A 19368-nucleotide genomic window follows, 5' to 3' on the forward strand; every position below is an offset into this window, starting at 1 on the left:
AGACCACCAGGAGACCTCACATGGTTCTTTCTCTAGAGCAGTGATTTTCAACTGGTGTGCCCTGAGAGGATCTTCGGTGTGCCTCAAAAAAAATTTTTTTTTTTTTTTTTTTTTTTGTAGAGACAGAGTCTCACTTTATGGCCCTCGGTAGAGTGCCATGGCATCACACAGCTCACAGCAACCTCCAACTCCTGGGCTTAAGCAATTCTCTTGCCTCAGCCTCCCGAGTAGCTGGGACTACAGGCGCCCGCCACAACACCCGGCTATTTTTTGGTTGCAGTTCAGCCGGGGCCGGGTTTGAACTCGCCACCCTCGGTATATGGGGCCAGCACCTTACCAACTGAGCCACAGGCGCCGCCCTCAAAAATTTTTAAACATCATTAATTAAATCATTTTCCCAGGCCCAGCGCCTGTATAGTTCAAGCAGCTAAGGCACCAGCCACATACACCAGAGCTGGAGAGTTCGAATCCATCCGAGGCCTACCAAACAACAATAACAAAAAAAAAAAAAAAAAGTTGGGCATTGTGGCGGGCGCCTGTAGTCTCAGCTACTTGGGAGGCTGAGGCAAGAGAATCGCGTTCAAAGCACTGTGAGTATATATATATTTTTTTTTAACTCAACATAATTGAAGTATGCCACAAAAATTTAAATGTACATTCAAGTATACCATGAGATAAAAAAAAGGTTTCACAGTAAGTTAAAAATCCCACCCTGGTTTTGTCCCCATAGCTTAAGGAGTGATCATTAAAAGAAACATGTACCCTGGCTCAGGGCCTGTAGCTCAGCGGCTAGAGAACCAGCCAGCCACATACACCAGAGCTAGAGGGTTTGAACACAGCCTGGGCCTGCCAAACAGCAACTACAACCAAAAAATATCCAGGCATTGTGGCGGGCACCTGTAGTCCCAGCTACCTGGGAGGGTGAGGCAAGAGAATCACTTAAACCCAGGAGTTGGAGGTTGCCAAAGCACTCTACCGAGGGCGACATAGTGACACTCTTATCTCAAAAAAAAAAAAAAAAAACAGGGCGGCGCCTGTGGCTCAAGGAGTAGGGTGCCGGTCCCATATGCTGGAGGTGGCGGGTTCAAACCCAGCCCCGGCCAAAAAAACAAAAAGTATCCTATCTAGGGCGGCGCCTGCGGCTCAGTCGGTAAGGCGCCGGCCCCATATACCCAGGGTGGCGGGTTCAAACCCAGCCTAGCCGGGCGTTGTGGCGAGCGCCTGTAGTCCCAGCTACTCGGGAGGCTGAGGCAAGAGAATCGCCTAAGCCCAGGAATTGGAGGTTGCTGTGAGCTGTGTGAGGCCACGGCACTCTATCGAGGGCCATAAAGTGAGACTCTGTCTCTACAAAAAAAAAAAAAAAAAAAAAAAGTATCCTATCTAACAAATCAAGAGTGTCAAGATGGGCCATGAAGGCTTCGTTGAACAGTTTGATGAGAATATTTCGGACTGTATATGAAACCAGCATATTGTACCCCTTGATTACACTAATGTACACAGATATGATTTAACAATAAATTTTTTTTTTTTTTAAAGTGTCAAGATGGTTCACTCAAGGGCTAAGCAGCTGTGGTAGGATAAGAATCCACCCAGTACTCATAAATGCCTCTAAATTTAATATGACAATCAAAGAGGTGCAAAATGGGCTCAGTGCCCATAGCTCAGTGGTTAGGGTGCCAGCCACATGCACCAAGGATGGCAGGTTCAAACCCGGACTGGGCCAACTAAACAACAATGACAACTGCAACCAAAAAAAAGCCGGGCATTATGGTGGGCACCTGTAGTCCCAGCTACTTGGAAGGCTAAGGCAGAGAATAGCTTAAGCCCAAGAGTTTGAGGTTGCTGTGAGCTGTGACACCATAGCACTGTACTGAGGGCAACATAGTGAGACTCTGTCTCAAAAAAAAAAATAAAAGAGGTATAAAATGTTGGCATCAGCACAAGTATCTGCCAGCCAATAAAATCTAAACAGCAGCACCAACCTGTTCAGGGTTCACATGACAAAACATAGAAATCTTCTCCTTCACAGCCATCTCAACAGGTGTTGCACTTCGGCAGACAATCTGTGAAAGCCATTTGTGCACAGGTCAGCAAGCAGGACATTACATTCATTTCCTTTTACTATAAAAGACCTGAGCAAATATGTACTTATTCACTCTGGGCATTCACTGTACCATTAGAAATTGGTCTGAGCGCTAATCAAAGCAAGTATAATCAAACTCAGCACAAATCTACCAGTAAGAACTGGAAACACCACCAAGTTTCTGGTGAATAAGACTCACAAATGTTGCTTCATTAGCTATAAGAAGAGAACTAGAACAGGGTTTGGCAAACTTTCTCCCTAAATGCCCAAATGGGAAAGAATTTAGGTTCCCAGGTCATGCAGTCAGTGTAATGACACTATGAAAGCAGCTACAAATGGGTGTGACTGTATGCCAATAAAACTTTATTTACGGGCGGCGCCTGTGGCTCAAGAACTAGGGTGCTGGTCCCATATGCCGGAGGTGGCGGGTTCGAACCCAGCCCCGGCCAAAAAAAAAAAAAAAAAAAAAAAAAAAACTTTATTTACAAGACCAGGCAGCTGACCTGCTGACCCTTAATTGCCAACCCCGCCCTGATCTAGACTACTGGCAGTGACAGGATTACCTGCTATAAGGACACAACACTTTTTAGACTAAAAAATAAGAACAATGATATTCCACTCTAGCAGGGTCACAGGAAAAGCCCAAGGTCTCGCCTTGATTCGAAAGAATTGAGGAATCATATAAATGATAGGACATCACACTTGTCAAGCTGTCAACATGACCCACCAAATGAGGGCCTGGGGAGGAACAAATGGACAATTTAAGCAACATTTGAGGATAAGGAAATAAGCCTTTCCTGAATCCCAGATACACAAATCTCATTGTCACAGGAGTCATATGAGAGCAACAAAGTACTGATGCAGTGTTATTAATTAATAAATGAAGGTCCTATTCCAAGTGACGTTTGGGACAAACTTATCCATTGTCATCAACTCACCAGATCCGGAGACAGACCTAACCCCCTCAGCGCACGGACACTGTTTTGTGTGGGTTTGGTTTTCTGCTCCCCAGTAGAACTAGGCTGTAAAGAAAAAGGTTCCTATCAGTTCGTGGGACATTAGCTCTTATAGATTATAAATGGCTTCTAAGTTTCAAATTTGGGACACACAGAACATGGAAAATTTAGCAAAATTGCAGTCCACATACATATTTATCTAGAAAACTCACCTGTGGGACAAGGCTAACATGGATATTACAAAAATTTTCTCTTTTTGCCTTAAACTGGAATTGTCTGAATGCTTCCACAAATGCCATTCCTTCGATATCTCCAATGGTGCCTCCCAGCTAGGAACAAAAAAAATAAAAAAAAAAAAAAAAAGATACAAATGACCAAACATCTTCAATGGTTCAGGAACTAATAGAAAAATTCCCAGCTAAGAGCCCATAGCTCTGTGGTTACAGAGCCAGCCACAGGTTCAAACCTGCCCTGGGCCACCTAAAACAACAATGACGACTACAACAAAAAAAATTAGCCAAGCGTTGTGGCAGGCACCTATACTCCCAGCTTCTTGGTAGGCTAAGAATTGCTTAAGCACAAGAGTTTGAAGTTGCTGTGAGCTATGAAGCCAGAGTACCCTTCTGAGAGCGACAGCTAGAGACTTGGTCTCAAAAAAAAAAAAAAAAGAAAGAAAGAAAGAAAGAAAAAGAAAAACTCCCTTAATAAACTGAGCATAAAAACTATTGAATTATATACTTACAACAGGAGAAATTTACAATATTTAAGTTAAACCTCAATAAAGCTGTTAAAGGGAGAAGAAAATTACAGTACACTTAAGAGGAGATTGGCCAGGTACATTGGCTCAAGACTGTAATCCCAGCACTTCGGGAGGCCAAGGTGGGTGGACGGCCTGAGATCAGGAGTTCAAGACCAGCCTGAGAAAGAGGGAGGCCCCATCTTTAAAAACAAAATACCCAGGCATTGTCGCGGTGCCTGTAGTCCCAGCTGCTCAGGAGGTTGAGGCAAGAAAATCACTTGAGCCCAACAGTCTGAGGTTGTTGTGAGCTATGATGCAATGGCACTCTACCAAGGGTGACAAAGTGAGACTCTGTCTCAAACAAACAAAAAAAAGGCTCGGGGGCGGCGCCTGTGGCTCAGTCGGTAAGGCGCCGGCCCCATATACCGAGGGTGGCGGGTTCAAACCCGGCCCCGACCAAACTGCAACCAAAAAATAGCCGGGCATTGTGGCGGGCGCTTGTAGTCCCAGCTACTCGGGAGGCTGAGGCAAGAGAATCGCTTAAGCCCGGGAGTTGGAGGTTGCTGTGAGCTGTGTGAGGCCACGGCACTCTACCGAGGGCCATGAAGTGAGACTCTGTCTCTTCAAAAAAAAAAAAAGGCTCGGCACCTGTGGCTCAAGCTGCTAAGGGGCCAGCCACATACACCTGAGCTGGTGGGTTTGAATCCAGCCTGGGCCCACCAAAACAACAATGACAGCTGCAACCAAAAAATAGCCGGGCATTGTGGCAGGCGCCTGCAGTCCCAGCTACTTGGGAGGCGGAGGCAGGAGAATGGCTTGAGCCCAGGAGTTGGAGGTTGCTGTGAGCTGTGATGGCACAGCACTCTACCCAGGGCAACAGCTTGAGAGTCTGTCTCAAAAAAAACAAGAGGAGATATAATACAGGGAAGAGAAAATAGAAAGTAAAATAAAAGTAAATAAAAACGGGGGAGAATAAAAAAATAAAAATAAAATTAAAAAGTAAGTAAACTCGGTTGCGGTGGCTCACGCCTATAATCCTAGCATTCTGGGAGGCCAAGACAGGTGGTTGCCAGAGTTCACAGGTGCGAGACCAGCTTGAGCAAGAGGGAGAACCTGACTCTAAAAATAGCTGGTCATTGTGGCAGGTGCCTGTAGTCCCAGCTACTTGAGAGTCTGAGCCAAAAGAACTGCTTGAACCCAAGAGCTGGAGGTTGCTGTGAGATATGACGCCACAGGCCACAGAACTCTACTGAAGATTACGAAGTGAGACTCTGTCTCAAAAAGAAAAAAAAAAAAGAAAAAGAAAGGCCCGGCACCTGTAGCACAGTGGTTATGGCGACAGCCACAGAGGCTGGCGGGTTTGAACCCGGCCTGGGCCAACTAAACAAAAACCACAACTGCAAAAACAACAACAAAAAATAGCCGGGCGCTGTGGAGGGCACCTGTATTCCCAGATACTTGGGAGGCTGTGGCAAGAGAATCACTTAAGCCCAAGAGTTTAAGGTTGCTGTGAGCTGTGACACCATGGCACCCTACTGAGGGCAAAATAGTGAGACTCTGTCTCAAAAAAAAAAGTAAAGTAAAATAAAAAGAAAAGAATGGAGTGTGACATGCCCAGATAAACTGGTGAGCCAGCAAGGCCCAGCATTGGGGAGGGAGAAGAAAGCAAGGTCAAGGAGAGCTTAAAGAAAAGGGAGCCGGGTATTGTGGCTCACACCTGTAATCATAGCACTCTGGGAGGCCGAGTGGGTGGATTGCTTGAGTTCAGGAGTTCAAGACCAGCCTGACCAAGAGCCAGATCTCCGTTGTGACGGGCGCCTGTAGTCCCAGCTACTTGGGAGGCTGAGGCAAGAGGATTGCATGAGCAAAAGAGTTTGAGGTTGCTGTGAGCTGTGACAGGATAGCACCCTACACAGAGTGAGAGAGTGTGACTCTTTCTCACCAAAATAAAAAAGAGATAGAGGGCGGCGCCTGTGGCTCAGTGAGTAGGGCGCCGGCCCCATATACCGAGGGTGGTGGGTTCAAACCCAGCCCCGGCCGAACTGCAACAACAAAAAAAAAAAAAATAGCCGGGCGTTGTGGCGGGCGCCTGTAGTCCCAGCTGCTCGGGAGGCTGAGGCAAGAGAATCACATAAGCCCAAGAGCTGGAGGTTGCTGTGAGCCGTGTGATGCCACGGCACTCTACCGAGGGCAGTAAAGTGAGACTCTGTCTCTACAAAAAAAAAAAAAAAAAAAAAAAGAGATAGAGAAAGATCAGACGCCTGTAGTCCCAGCTACTTGGGAGGCTGAGGCAAGAGAATCGCTTAAGCCCAAGAGTTTGAGGGCACTCTGCTGAGAGCATCATAACAAGACTCTGTCTCAAAAAAAAAAAATGAAAAGAAAGAAAAGAGAAGGGAGGCTTGAGGAAGTGGCTCATGACTCTTATCCCAGCACTCTGGGAGGCCGAGGGGGGTGGATCGTCTAAGCTCAGGAGTTCGAAACCAGCATGAGCAAGAGCAAAACCCCGTCTCTACTAAAAATAGCTAGGTATTGTGGTGGCATCTGTAGTCCTGGCTACTCAGGAGACTAAGGCAAGAGGATCCTTTGACCCCAATAGTTGAAGGTGGCTGTAATCTATGACCCCACAGGACTCTACAGAGAGTGACAAAGTGAGATTCTGTCTCAAAAAAAAAAGAAAGAGAAGGAGCACAACGTGGGTGGCTCAGGCCTACAATCCTGGCACTCTGGGAGCCCGAAGAAAGAAGGATAACTTGAGCCCAGAATTTGAGCTTGCAGCAAGCTACAATAACGCCAATACATTCAAGCTGAGTTGACAAAGAAGACTCTTGTCTCAGGAACAAAAAAAAAAAAAGAGAAGGGGATTCATAAGCAGATAGAAATATTCACAATACAGTCCACAGATGAGCAAGACAGGCTAGTTTCTACCAGTGATCTCACTTGAAGGGTAGATCTTAAATTCAATGGCAATGTGAGAAAGGCAAGAACCACCTGGATTCAGCCTGGATTAAAACAGTGAGGGCTCTCGCGCTCTCTCTCCACCTATATACACACCTCCGTGCACTTCAAAAGTCTTACCAGTTGGTACTACTACGTAGAATTAAATCACTATTATTAAAACATGCTGGCTTTCTGAGATAGTACCAAAAGCCCCGTGAATATTCCTGGCAGCACAATCCTCCAATAAATGTCAAATTAAATTATGCTTCCAATAAAGTTACTTAAACATTTTACTTTAGACCAGGATAAAATTCATTTTAACCCATTCATCCTAAACCTTATTTAAAGACTTAAGGGGGATTTTAAAATTAATTCTCTAGCATTTGAGTATTTGCTACATGCTCAACAGTACAGGTGAGGGCTAAGAAGAGTTTATGACAACACGCTCCTAAGGAGCTCAGAATTTAAACAGAAAAACAAAACAGAGTTAAGTAACATTAATCAAGAATAATACTTAGGCTCGGCACCTGTAGCTCAGCAGCTAGGTCGCCAGACATGTACACCAGCGCTAGGGGGTTCGAACCCATCCCGGGCCTGCCAAACAACAATGACAACTACAACAAAAAAATAGCTGGGCCTTGTGGTCAGCGTCTGTAGTCTCAGCTACTTGGGAGGCTGAGGCAAGAGAATCACTTAAGCCCAAGAGTTAGAGGTTGCTGTGAGCTGTGATGCCATTGCACTCTACCTGGGGCGACATAGTGAGACTCTGTCTCAAAAAAAAAGATAGAGACCCTCATCTTGGCAAAAAATAGAAAAATTAGCTAGGTGTGGTGGCGCACACTTAGGGTTCCAGCTTCTTAGGAGGCTGAAGCAGGAGGATCGCTTGAGCCCAGGAGTTTGAGGTTGCAGTGACCTGTGATCATGCCACTGCACTCTAGCCTGGGAGACAGAGGAGACTTTGTCTCAAAAAAAACCTTCAAAAAGACAATTAATGACCTAGTACAGGGTGGGGGGTGTGGGAAAGGGAGAGCAGAGAAAGGGAAGGAGAGAGCAGAGAGAGGGAGGAAGGAGGTGTGGGAAGGAAAGAGGGAGAGGGTGGGGGGGTCAGGATGTGTGACACATCTTTTGGGGGTGGGACACAATTATAAGAGTGACGTTAGGCTGGGTGCTTGTTGCACAGTGGTTACAGTGCCAGCCACATACACCTAGGGTGGTGGGTTCGAACCTGGCCTGAGCCAGCTAAACAACAATGAAATCTGCAACAAAAAATAGCTGGGCGTTGTGGCAAGTGCCTGTAGTCCCACATACTTGGGAGGCTGAGGCAAGAGAATCACTTAAGCCCAAACGTTTGAGGTTGCTGTGAGCAGTGACACCACTGTACTCTACCATGAGTGACATAGTGAGACTGTCAAAAAAGGGGGGGGGACTTTACCTAACAAATGCAGGTACAAACCTGATTCTTTGTACCCTCAATGAATCTCCAACAATTAATTAATTAATTAAAATAATTAAAACCCTTAATAAAAATGGCCAGGCATGGTGGCTCATGCCTATAGTCTAGTGCTCTTAGAGGCCAAGGGAAAGGATCACTTGAGCTCGGAGTTCGAGAACAACCTGAGCAACAGTGAGACCCCTGTCTCTAAAAAAATAGCCCAGCATTGTGGCGGACACCTGCAGTCCCAGCTACTGGGAAGGCTGAGGCCAAGGTACGACTTGGGCCCAAGAATTTGAAGCTGCTGCGAGCTATAATAACTATGACAAACTACCCAGGACCAAAGACTAATACTCTGCGTGTTAAAAAAAAAATAAAAAACCTACTTCCAACCCTGTCCTTTCTTCCTAACACTTCTGAGCTTTGAGCCACTTGTCCTTGACATATTAGATGGCTCAACAATTATTCAAGCTTAAGAAGTCCCATTGTGGGCAGCGCCTGTGGCTCAAGGAGTAGGGCACCGGTCCCATATGCTGGAGGTGACGGGTTCAAACCCAGCCCCGGCCAAAAAAAAAAAACAAACAGAAGTCCCACTGTGAACTCATGTCCACCCCCTTCCCCCAGCCTGATTCTCTTGGTTCTTTCTTCCTCATCTCAGCAAAAAGCATCTCTTCCCAATAACCCATTCAAGCTGGGAACCATCCTCAGTCCCCACAGTGGATCTTATCTCTAAAACCTCAAGCTCTCCACTGCTCTCTTTCTCCACAGCTACCATCCTAAATACTCTGCCAATGTCACCAGGATAATTGTAATAATCCAAACCAGATGTTGGCAAACTCTAGCCAGCAGCCTGTTTTTATAAGGAAAGTTTCATGGGCACACAGCTCTGCCCTTTCAATCACATTGTGTCTGCTTCCACACAAGAATGGCGGAGTCAAGTGGTACCACAGAGATTCTCTGACCTGCAGTGCTAACCATATATACTATTGGCCCTTTACAGAAAAATGTTTACAGACCCCCAGTCTAAATAGTCTGTCAACTTACATCTTCTCCCATCTGACCATCAGACTATTTGTCTGTCTCCAGAATGACCTTTGAAAAATTCAGAATATGTGTCTCAAACACTCATACCGTTCAGTGTCTCTCTGCTTCACTACAACATCAAAACTCCCTAATGCAGGGCAGCACCTGTGGCTCAAAGGGGTAGGGCGCCGGTCCCATATGCCAGAGGTGGTGGGTTCAAACCCAGCCCTGGCCAAAAAAAAAAAAAACACAAAAAAAACTCCCTAATGCAGCCAACAAAAGGCCTTCAAGAGTCTCTGATCCTGTCAGCATCCCTCTGCCCTTCAGCCTACTGGCCTCTCAGGTGCTCAGATGAGCCAAGCTCTTCCTTCCTGCCCCTGAATCTCTCCTACGCTCCTTCTTAACCTACAATGACCTGTCCTTATCCTTCAGCCTACATAGTCCTCAGAAAACCTGATCCTGACCACCCACGTAAAGCAACCTACATCACACTACGCCTGGTTCATAGCAGCCTGTCTGTGCCCGTCCTAGGAACAAGTTGCTGTTATTTCATTTCTGTTTTTATTTCCTAGGACACGCGCCTAATATCCTGCACACTGCACTGGGGATTTAGGTTAGGAGTCAGGACAAGAAAGAAAGGTCTCAAAATTCAATATAAGCCCTAGGTAACAAGGTTCTAGTACCTGTTACCATAATTACAATGGAACAAAACTAAGAAGTCTCACAACCACCTTGCTAGGGAAGAAATCATTCTTTACTAACTTTAATTCAAATAATGAAACATAATTAAAACTCCCCAAGGTTCCTGGGTATGAAACAGATAGATAGGGTGGCACCTGTGGCTCAAAGTAGGGCGCCAGCCCCATATGCCGGAGGTGGCAAGTTCAAACCAAGCCCCGGCAAAAAAAAAAAAAAAAAAAAGAAACAGATAGATGACCTTTTCATAAGAGAAGGGCAAACTCAGTTATGAAACTCCAAGGAACAAAAGCATATCACATACAAGCAGAAACATGGTGGGGGTGGAAAGGTGTAAGTGCCCACTAACTACAATGCACCAGAATATTATGAAAAAAAATGTATTTTCTTGAAGAAAAAAAGAGGTCTGTACTTAAAGGAAATTGTATGGAACCACCTTCTGTGTTTTTTTTAAATAGTAATTCACTTGTATTTTTTTATTTTTATTTTTTTAAAGACAATATAGTACCGTGGCATCACATTTCACAGCAACCTCAAAACTTTTGGGCTTAAGCGATTCTTTTGCCTCAGCCTTCCGAGTAACCTGGACTACAGGTGCCCGCCACAACACCCGGCTATTTTTTGGTTGCAGTTTGTCATTATTGTTTAGCAGGCCCAGGCCAGGCTGGAATCCACCAGCCTAGGTGTATGTGGCAAGGGCCCTACCCACTGAACTACAGGCACCGTTCACCTTCTGTATTTTGATGGGGATCCTCCAGGGAACAACAATGAATGGAAAAAAGGAGGCCAACTTTAAAGATTATCTACTTCTGCCCTCACCTGGCCCATAGTAGTACTGCAATTCTACCTGCCAATTTGAAAGTTGCCATTACCCAGCCTCTTATTGTTCTTATTGTCGTTGTGTTCAGAAACTTTCATTTTTATTACCAGAAGAGTCCTAAGTTAAATGATTCTCCAAACAATGGGGAAAATACCACCCATAACAATACTTTAGGATCTATCCAAAGTTGAAGTTGAAGTGGCAACAAATTTATGAGATATGCAAAGTTGGTTTCGCCTTTAAGGAAAAGGATTTTTCACTTGGGGAGGAAGAGACTTTTACACAGTAGTCCTTTAAGCCAGGCATAAATTATTTCAGGTTCCTGCTTGGACAGCCTGTGCTAATTTGAATAAAGCCTGTCAGCTCCAGTGGTCTCAGCTGCAAAAAGGCTTTGGAGGCTGGACACAGTAACTCACCCGTTATCCTAGCACTCTGGGAGGCTGAGGTAGGAGGATCCCTTTGAGATGGGGAGCCTAACTAGCCTGAGCAAGAGTGAGACGCCATCTCTACTAAAAATAGAAAAATTAGCCAAGTATGGTAAAGAGTGCCTATAGTCCCACCTGCTTAGGAGGCTAAGGCAGGAGGATCACTTGAACCCAGGAGTTTGCAGCTGTTATGAGCTAGGCTGATATCATGGCACTCTATCCTGGGCAACAAAGTGAGACTCTGTCTCCAAACAAGACATACTAGCAATTTGGAAAGCTCAGAGGGGTGGATTGCTTTAGCCCAGAAGTTAAGAGACCAAAATGAGCAAGAAGAAGAACCGTATCTACCAAAAATAGAAAAACTAGTCAGGTTTGTGGCAGGCACTAATGGTCCCAGCTACTCTGGAGGCTGAGACAAGAGGATCCCTTGATCCTACAATTGCAGGGCACTTTACCCAGAGTGACACAGTGAGACTATGTCTCAAAACAAAACAAAACAATAAAAAAAAAAAATTCTAGCTGGGTGTTGTGGCGGGCGCCTGTGATCCCAGCTACGGGGGAGGCTGAGGCAAGAGAGCTGGAGGTTGCTGTGAGCTGTGATGGCACAGCACTCTACCAAGGGCAATAAAGTGAGACTCTGTCTCTACAAAAAAAAAAAAAAAATTCAAGAGGCACAAGTGCCAAAATGAAATCATTGTGTGTTTGGCATTTTTTTCATACTGATTCACTGAAGCCTGGTATATATTTTAAACTCACAAAACATCTCGATTTGGACAGGCCACGTTTCATATGCACAACAGCCCTATACGGCCAATGGCTAACATACTGGGCAATAACATACTTAAAACAAATAACCAGCATAATATAAACCAAAGGCAGGATGACTTCTACTCTCTGCAGGCTCAAATAAAATCAGTCATAAGCTGCACTTTAAAGAAACTGCTAAATGGTACCTTCAAGTTGACATTAGTGTTTTTATAAAAATCAAAATAATGCATGCAGCACATGGTTAAAAATCAAACTGTACAGATGAGTTTACAATAAACAGGTGGAGTCTCACACTCCACCGCTTCACTCTTCCAAATATGGATTGACCAAGGCAAATGCTTAAAGTTCTCTGTTCAAAATTATCAGCTCTGTCAGTGTCCATAGCTCGGTGGGTAGTGCGCTGGCCACATACACCCAGGCTGGTGGGTTGGAACCCGGCCAGGAACAGCTAAACAACAATGACAACTGCAACAACAACAAAAACGTAGCCTGGTCTTGTGGTGGTCATCTGTAGCCCCAGCTACGTGGGAGGCTGAGGCAAGAGAATCACTTAAGCCCAAAAGTTTGAGGTTGCTATAAGCCGTGATACCACAGTACTCTACTGAGGGCAACAAAGTGAGATTCCGTCTCAAAAAAAGACTAAAATAAAATGAATGTTCTACACAGTGTGATACGTATCTGCTAACACCTATAATGTTGACTATAACAACAGCTACTGTGTGTTTATTGAACACTTCCTAAATGCCAGACATTGCCAAGTCCTTTATACTACTGCATTTAATTTGCACAACAATGTTATTATCATCTCGTTCTTATTACAATATTACATTACTACCACATCGTGATGAGTACATTAAAGCTTTGAGAAGTAATTTGCCAAAAGTCACACAGGTGTCTTAACACTAGTTAACAATTTTCAGGACTTACTAGGGTTCTGACACCATTCTAAGCAATAAGGACAATCACTCACTTAATTCTCAAAACAATGAGTTAAGTATTACCATTATCTCCACTTAGTAGAAGAGTAAACTGAGGCACAGAGAGGTTAAGAAAACTTGTCCAGGGTCACCTAGTCAGTAATAATTTCTTCCCAGGCAATCTGGCTCTAGACTCTTAAGCACTGAGCACAGAAGTCACAGCAGATTTAGGACCCAGGCAGGCTGACTCTAGGAACCAAGTTGTCCATTATTCTGTTCTCCTGCCTAGCACTTAGCTCAAATGACATTTCGATGAGAAGGACACGGATCTTATTCTCATCCTGCACATGGAGAGGAAGGAAAGAAAGGGAAAGCAATGAACAAGTGGCAAGTACAAATACTACTTCCATTCTTCAAACAACTGATACTCACTTATCCTACTATCTGACTTCCATAACTCAGGGTCTCTCTACGTCCAAAGCAGTTTGCAAATCCTTTAAAAATAGCACACACAGGGCAGCGCCTGTGGCTCAGTGAGTAGGGCGCCGGCCCCATATGCCGAGGGTGGCGGGTTCAAACCCAGCCCCGGCCAAACTGCAACAAAAAAATAGCCGGGCGTTGTGGCGGGCGCCTGTAGTCCCAGCTGCTCGGGAGTCTGAGGCAAGAGAATCGCGTAAGCCCAAAAGTTAGAGGTTGCTGTGAGCCGTGTGACGCCACGGCACTCTACCCGAGGGCGGTACAGTGAGACTGTCGCTACAAAAAAAAAAAAAATAGCACACACTAGATAGAATGCAGTCTGCCACGTGTGGACACGCACATCTGCAAGCTTGTCATTAGAGGAGAGTTTGCCCATCCCAGGCCCTGGCACAGAGGAGACCCTAACATTGACTTAATGAGCAACTACACACAGGATCACTGCACACCCACCTAGAATTACACAATTACCTTTTTAATGATAATCGTGCCCATTGCCTTGTGACCACAAGGGCAGAGGCCATCCATGTTGTTCCCCCACCTCCTAGCCCAGTGTCAAATCCTTAAAGACCCAGCAGGATAGAAGCTTATAAAAAGAAAAACGTTCATGGGTGGTGTCTATAGCTCAAGCATCTAAGGCGCTAGCCACTTACACCAGAGCTGGTGGGTGCGAATCCAATCCAGGCCTGCCAAACAATGACAATGACAACGACAACCAAAAAAAAGAGCTGGGGATTGTGGTGGGCACCTGTAGTCCCAGCTACTCGGGAGGCTGAGGCAAGAGAATTGCATAAGCCCAGGAGTTTAATGTTGCTGTGAGCTGTGACACCATAGCAATCTACCCAGGGGGATAGCTTGAGCCTCTGTCTTTAAAAAAAAAAAAAAAAAAAGTTCAATGCTCACCTCAATAACACATATTTGGGGCTCTTCCTTATTGCCCTCCACAGGCACCTTCGCTTGATTCATAATCCACTCCTGGATCGCATCAGTAATGTGAGGGACAACTGCAGGAAGAAGTAGTAACAGAAATTATTTCATGCTCAGGAAAAAGGAAATGTACTCAAAACCTCCCGAACATCCAGAAAGTCACTTGGCAAATTAAACAACCTACAGTCCTCATGCTATGACCTTCCCTCACTGAAATTGGTATGTACTGATGCAATTTATGTTTAGGGTTAGTCATTTAAATGTTAGCCTATTGTCCTTGAAACCAACCGATCACAGAGAAAAAGAAACAGAAAGCAGAAGCCCCATCTTCAATGACACCAGAAAAGACCTACAGAGCCGGCTTGGCACCTGTAGCTCCGGCGGCTAGGTCGCTAGCCAAATACACCAGAGCTGGCGGGTTCGAATCCAGCCTGGGCCTGCCAAACAAACAATGACAACTGCAACAATAACAACCAAAAAATAAGCTGGGCGTTGTGGTGGATGCCTGTAGTCCCAGCTACTTGGGAGGCTGAGGCAAGAGAATGGCTTAAGCCCAAGAGTTTGAGGTTGCTGTGAGCAGTAACGCCACAGCACTCTACCGAGGGCGACAAATTGAGACTCTGTCTCAAAAAAAAAAAAAAAGACCTATAGTGCCAGGTAACAACTATGAAGGAAGGCTGCCAGCAAGGAGAATGTTAGACTCCATGGGGAGTAAGGACCCAGAGTAGCCACTGGGGTGACCCCACTGAGCCCATCATATCCAGAGTACACCTCATGGAGAGGAGCACAGATGAGGCCTGCATGCTGACCAGAGACCCGCAGCAGGTGGTGACCAGATCCCTGGCTGCTAAAGTCAACTGAAGAGGCCAAAAGAACACACTTCTGCACAAATGGGAGACCCACGAGTGCCTCTGGTGGAGAACAGGCAGGCTCACAAGTGCTGATCTCTGCTGAAGAAACAAAAGAAGACATGCCTTAGGGCCTGCAGGCCTCTTAACCTGATGGGTGAAGTAGAAACAGTGGCCTCTGGGAAGCTGACAGGAAGAAGCATTTCCACCTCTCACCTGCTCTCTCTTAAGGTAGGAGAAAGTCATCTCCGATTGGTGAACTTGGAACTATCCATTGCCACGCCCAACCAGTCCCTACCTGAGAGAGAGGGGACTGCTGGGCTCTGCCTCCACATGTGCAGCTTAGGGGTCCTTACCCTCTCCCCATCAGTGGGATGTGAAAGGTGTGAGGTCTCACTCTCCTTCGGGTGCATCTTCCTAAGATTTAGGCGTGGCAGGAAGGCTACTAGAAAGCACAACTGCAGCTGAGATCTACACACACTGTCCAGTTTCAGCAGTAGCATAGCTGATGTTCTGATGGTCATCTGTCTGAATCCTATGTCTACTTCTTAGCTGGTTACAACATGAAAGTGGTTTAAAGGGAAGGAGGAATTATCATCATTACCCTACCATATAGGTAGGTATAAACACAAGACTTCAGAGGTGTGAGGAGCAGTGTCGTAAGACAAAAGACAATCGGGCGGCACCTGTGGCTCAAAGGAGTAGGGCACCGGCCCCACATGCTGGAGGTGGCAGGTTCAAACCCAGCCTCGGCCAAAAACCACAAAAAATAAATAAATAAATAAAGACAAAAAACAATCATACCACCTGAGGAAAAGAGTCAAGAATCACCTGACCATGCTGCCTGGTGCTCCAGTCCCTCCCTAACGCTGACCTTCTCCAAAGTAAGTAATCATCATCTATGCAAAGCTGTTTTTAAAAAGGGAGCAAAAAACACACTAAATCAAAGATTAAAAACAAATCTGCACTCCAATTAGGTAAATGTGGAGAATAAATATAGCTCTAGGCTGGGCATGGTGGCTGACACCTGAAACCCTAGTACTCTGGGAAGTGGAAGCGGGTAGATGACTTGAGGCCAGGAGTTTAAGACCAGCCTGAGCAAGAATGAGACAAGACCTTATCTCTCTCTCTCTCTTTTTTTTTTTTTCGCATTTTTTGGCCAGGGCCAGGTTTGAATCTACCACCTCCAGTGTATGGGGCTGGCGCCCTACTTCTTGAGCCACAGGCACTTCCCAGACCCCATCTCTATTAAAAACAGAAAAACTAGCCTGGCTGCGTGGTGGATATCTATACTCCTAGCTGCTTAGGAGGCTGAGACAAGAGGATTGCTTCAACCCAAGAATTTGAGGTTGCTGTGAGCTATGACGCCATGGAACTCTAACCAGAGTGATATTAAATAAATAAATAGATAGCCAGAACAATAGAGAGATAAATGTCTCTCCACAGATTTTCCATACCAAAGGTAAAAGAGAGAGACTAAGAAGAACAATGACATGAATAAAAAAGACAAAAGAACTGGGTGGCGCCCGTGGCTCAGTGAGTGGGGCGCCGGCCCCATATGCCGAGGGTGGCGGGTTCAAGCCCAGCCCCGGCCAAACTGCAACAAAAAAATAGCCGGGCGTTGTGGCAGGCGCCTGTAGTCCCAGCTACTCGGGAGGCTGAGGCATGAGAATCGCCTAAGCCTAGGAGTTGGAGGTTGCTGTGAGCCGTGTGACGCCACGGCACTCTACCGAGGGCGATAAAGTGAAACTCTGTCTCTACAAAAAAAAAAAAAAAAAGACAAAAGAACTGATGAAAACATAATCAGGAGGAGGATAATGAACTTCACTTTTTTGAGGAAAATTAACAGGAAAAAAATGAAATAAATTAAAAAGGATTAGAACTTGTAGAACACAGGAACGATAACATTTCCCTCCTATTGTTGAACAATATGCTGTCACTCAGCATAGATCACATCTATGGAATATAATACCTTGCACTGTATTCCCCAAGAAATCACCACGCCTCTCTTTATTGATCACATGCTGATATATCTTCCCAGTGGTGATGTTGTTGTCTTTATAAAGGTTAATATCCAAAAATCTTTCATAATTTCCAAGGTCTAAGTCAACTTCTCCACCATCATTTAAGACGAACACTTCACCTAGGAGAAAAGGCAATATAAAAATTAAAAATTTGCCCCCAATATTTTATTTTATAAAGATGGACACATTTTTATTAAGTTGTTAGTAAAGGATGAATTTATAAGCCATATTCTATCACTACCTCATTATTTTGATGGGGAAACTTAACAATTCAATTCTATCCATGAAAAAGCATCAGAAAAATTCCCATATCCTGTTTATTATTTAATCCTATCAAAATTGTCTTCAAGATTTTTTACCAAAATCATCACATGGCACCCACATGAAAAAAAAAATGATTAAATGGCTCAGCACCTGTAGCTCAAGCAGATAGGGCACAAGCCACATAACACCAGAGCTGGTGGGTTTGAATACAGTTAGGGCCCACCAAACAATGACAACTATAACCAAAAAAAAAAAAAAAAATAGCCAGGTGTTGTGGCAGGTGCCTGTAGCCCCAGCTACTTGGGAGGCTGAGCCAAGAGAATCCCTTAAGCCCAAGAGTTGAGGTTGTTGTGAGCTGTGATGCCACGGCACTCTACCCAGGGCAACAGCTTGAGACTCTGTCTCAAAAAAAAACGGCAGTGCCTGTGGCTCAGTGAGTAGGGCACCAGCCCCATATACGAAGGGCAGCACATTCAAACCTGGCCCCAGCCAAATTGCAACAAAAAATGGCCAGGCATTGTGGCGGGCACCTATAGTCCCCAGCTACTCTGGAATCTGAGGCAGAAGAATTGCCTAAGCCTAAGAGTTGGAGTTTGCTGTGAGCTGTGATGCAAAAGCACTCTACAGAGGGCGACAAAGTGAGACTGTCTCTAAAAAAATAATAATAATAATAAAATAAAAATAAAATAAAAAAGATTTTAAAAACAATTTTAACAATGAAGAATATCTGGTTTCAAAGCATCAGTATCCTGGAAGTGGTATGAGAAAGTTTTACCTGCCCAGTGCGGTGGCTCATGCATGTAATCCTATCAATCTGCGAGGCTGAGGCAGGTGAATTGCTTCAGCTCAGAGTCCCCGTCTCTAAAAATAGCCAGGCACTGTGACTGGCTCTATAGTCCCAGCTACTTGGGAGGCTGAGGCAAGAGAAATTCTTTTTTTTTTTTTTTGGCCGGGGCTGGGTTTGAACCCACCACCTCTGGCATATGGGACCGGCGCCCTACTCCTTGAGCCACAGGCACCGCCCGCAAGAGAAATTCTTTTTTTTTTTTTTTTTGTAGAGACAGAGTTTCACTTTATGGCCCTAGGTAGAGTGCCGTGGCATTGCACAGCTCACAGCAACCTCCAACTCCTGGGCTTAAGCGATTCTCTTGCCTCAGCCTCCCAAGTAGCTGGGACTACAGGGGCCTGCCACAACACCCGGCTATTTTTTTGTTGTAGTTCTGCTGGGGCTGGGTTTGAACCCACCACCCTCAGTATATGGGGCCGGCACCTTACCGACTGAGCCACAGGTGCCGCCCCTCGCAAGAGAAATTCTTAAGCCCTAGAGTTTGAGGTTGCTGTGAGATATGATGCCACAGCAATCTACCCAGGGTGACAAAGTGAGACTGTCAGAAAAAAAGAAAAGAGAGAGAGGAAAGAAAAAAAGGATTAGGAAGGAAGGAAGTGAGGGAGGGAATAAATTTACCGGATTCCCATCTTGTTAGACAGTAGATGAAAAACAGGGCTACAGCTAGCCCACAGGGTGACCTGGTGAAAATGAGGGGAAAAGGCAGTGTGTGCAATAAGCCACCAGCACACCAGCACTGTGATAAAGGACTATAACACGAGGAACACCAGACTTGACTACAGGGCATATCACTAGATCTCTATTACCCCTCGAGGAAATTGACTGGGAATTGTACGGGCTAAAACCACCTCCTAAGAGGTGATTTAATCCATCCCTAATTAACGGAACTCTAACATCTCCCTTATAAGTTCCATAACTGTGGTCTCGAAGATTAAAGACAAAAGAGCAGGCTAGGAGCCTGTAGCACAGTAGTTACTGCACCAGCCACATACACCGAGGCTGGCAAGTTCAAACTTGGCCCAGGCCTGCTAAACAATGACAACTGCAACAAAAAAATAGCTGGGTGTGGTGATGGGCACCTACAGTCCCAGCTACTTGGGAGGCTGAGGCAAGAGAATCACTTAAGCCCAAGAGTTGGAGGTTGCTGTGAGCTGTGATGCCATAGCACTCTACCAGGGTGACATAGTG

At 45.3% G+C, this 19368-nt stretch overlaps 1 protein-coding gene across 3 annotated transcripts in view; it reads right to left on the minus strand.

Annotated features, from left to right (window-relative positions):
- Positions 1-19368, minus strand: part of CTPS2 (CTP synthase 2) — a 140524-nt gene that overhangs the window by 98330 nt on the left and 22826 nt on the right. For all 3 annotated transcript variants that reach the window (XM_053579859.1, XM_053579862.1, XM_053579860.1), the window contains exons 3-7: positions 17018-17188; positions 14174-14274; positions 3252-3368; positions 3022-3105; positions 1983-2063 (exon numbers count right to left, since the gene is read on the minus strand). In XM_053579859.1, coding sequence (XP_053435834.1) covers positions 1983-2063; positions 3022-3105; positions 3252-3368; positions 14174-14274; positions 17018-17188 — 554 coding nt within the window. The remainder of the gene's footprint in view (positions 1-1982; positions 2064-3021; positions 3106-3251; positions 3369-14173; positions 14275-17017; positions 17189-19368) is intronic.

This window comes from Nycticebus coucang, chromosome X, assembly GCF_027406575.1.
Source record: "Nycticebus coucang isolate mNycCou1 chromosome X, mNycCou1.pri, whole genome shotgun sequence".
NCBI classification, from domain to species: domain Eukaryota; kingdom Metazoa; phylum Chordata; class Mammalia; order Primates; family Lorisidae; genus Nycticebus; species Nycticebus coucang.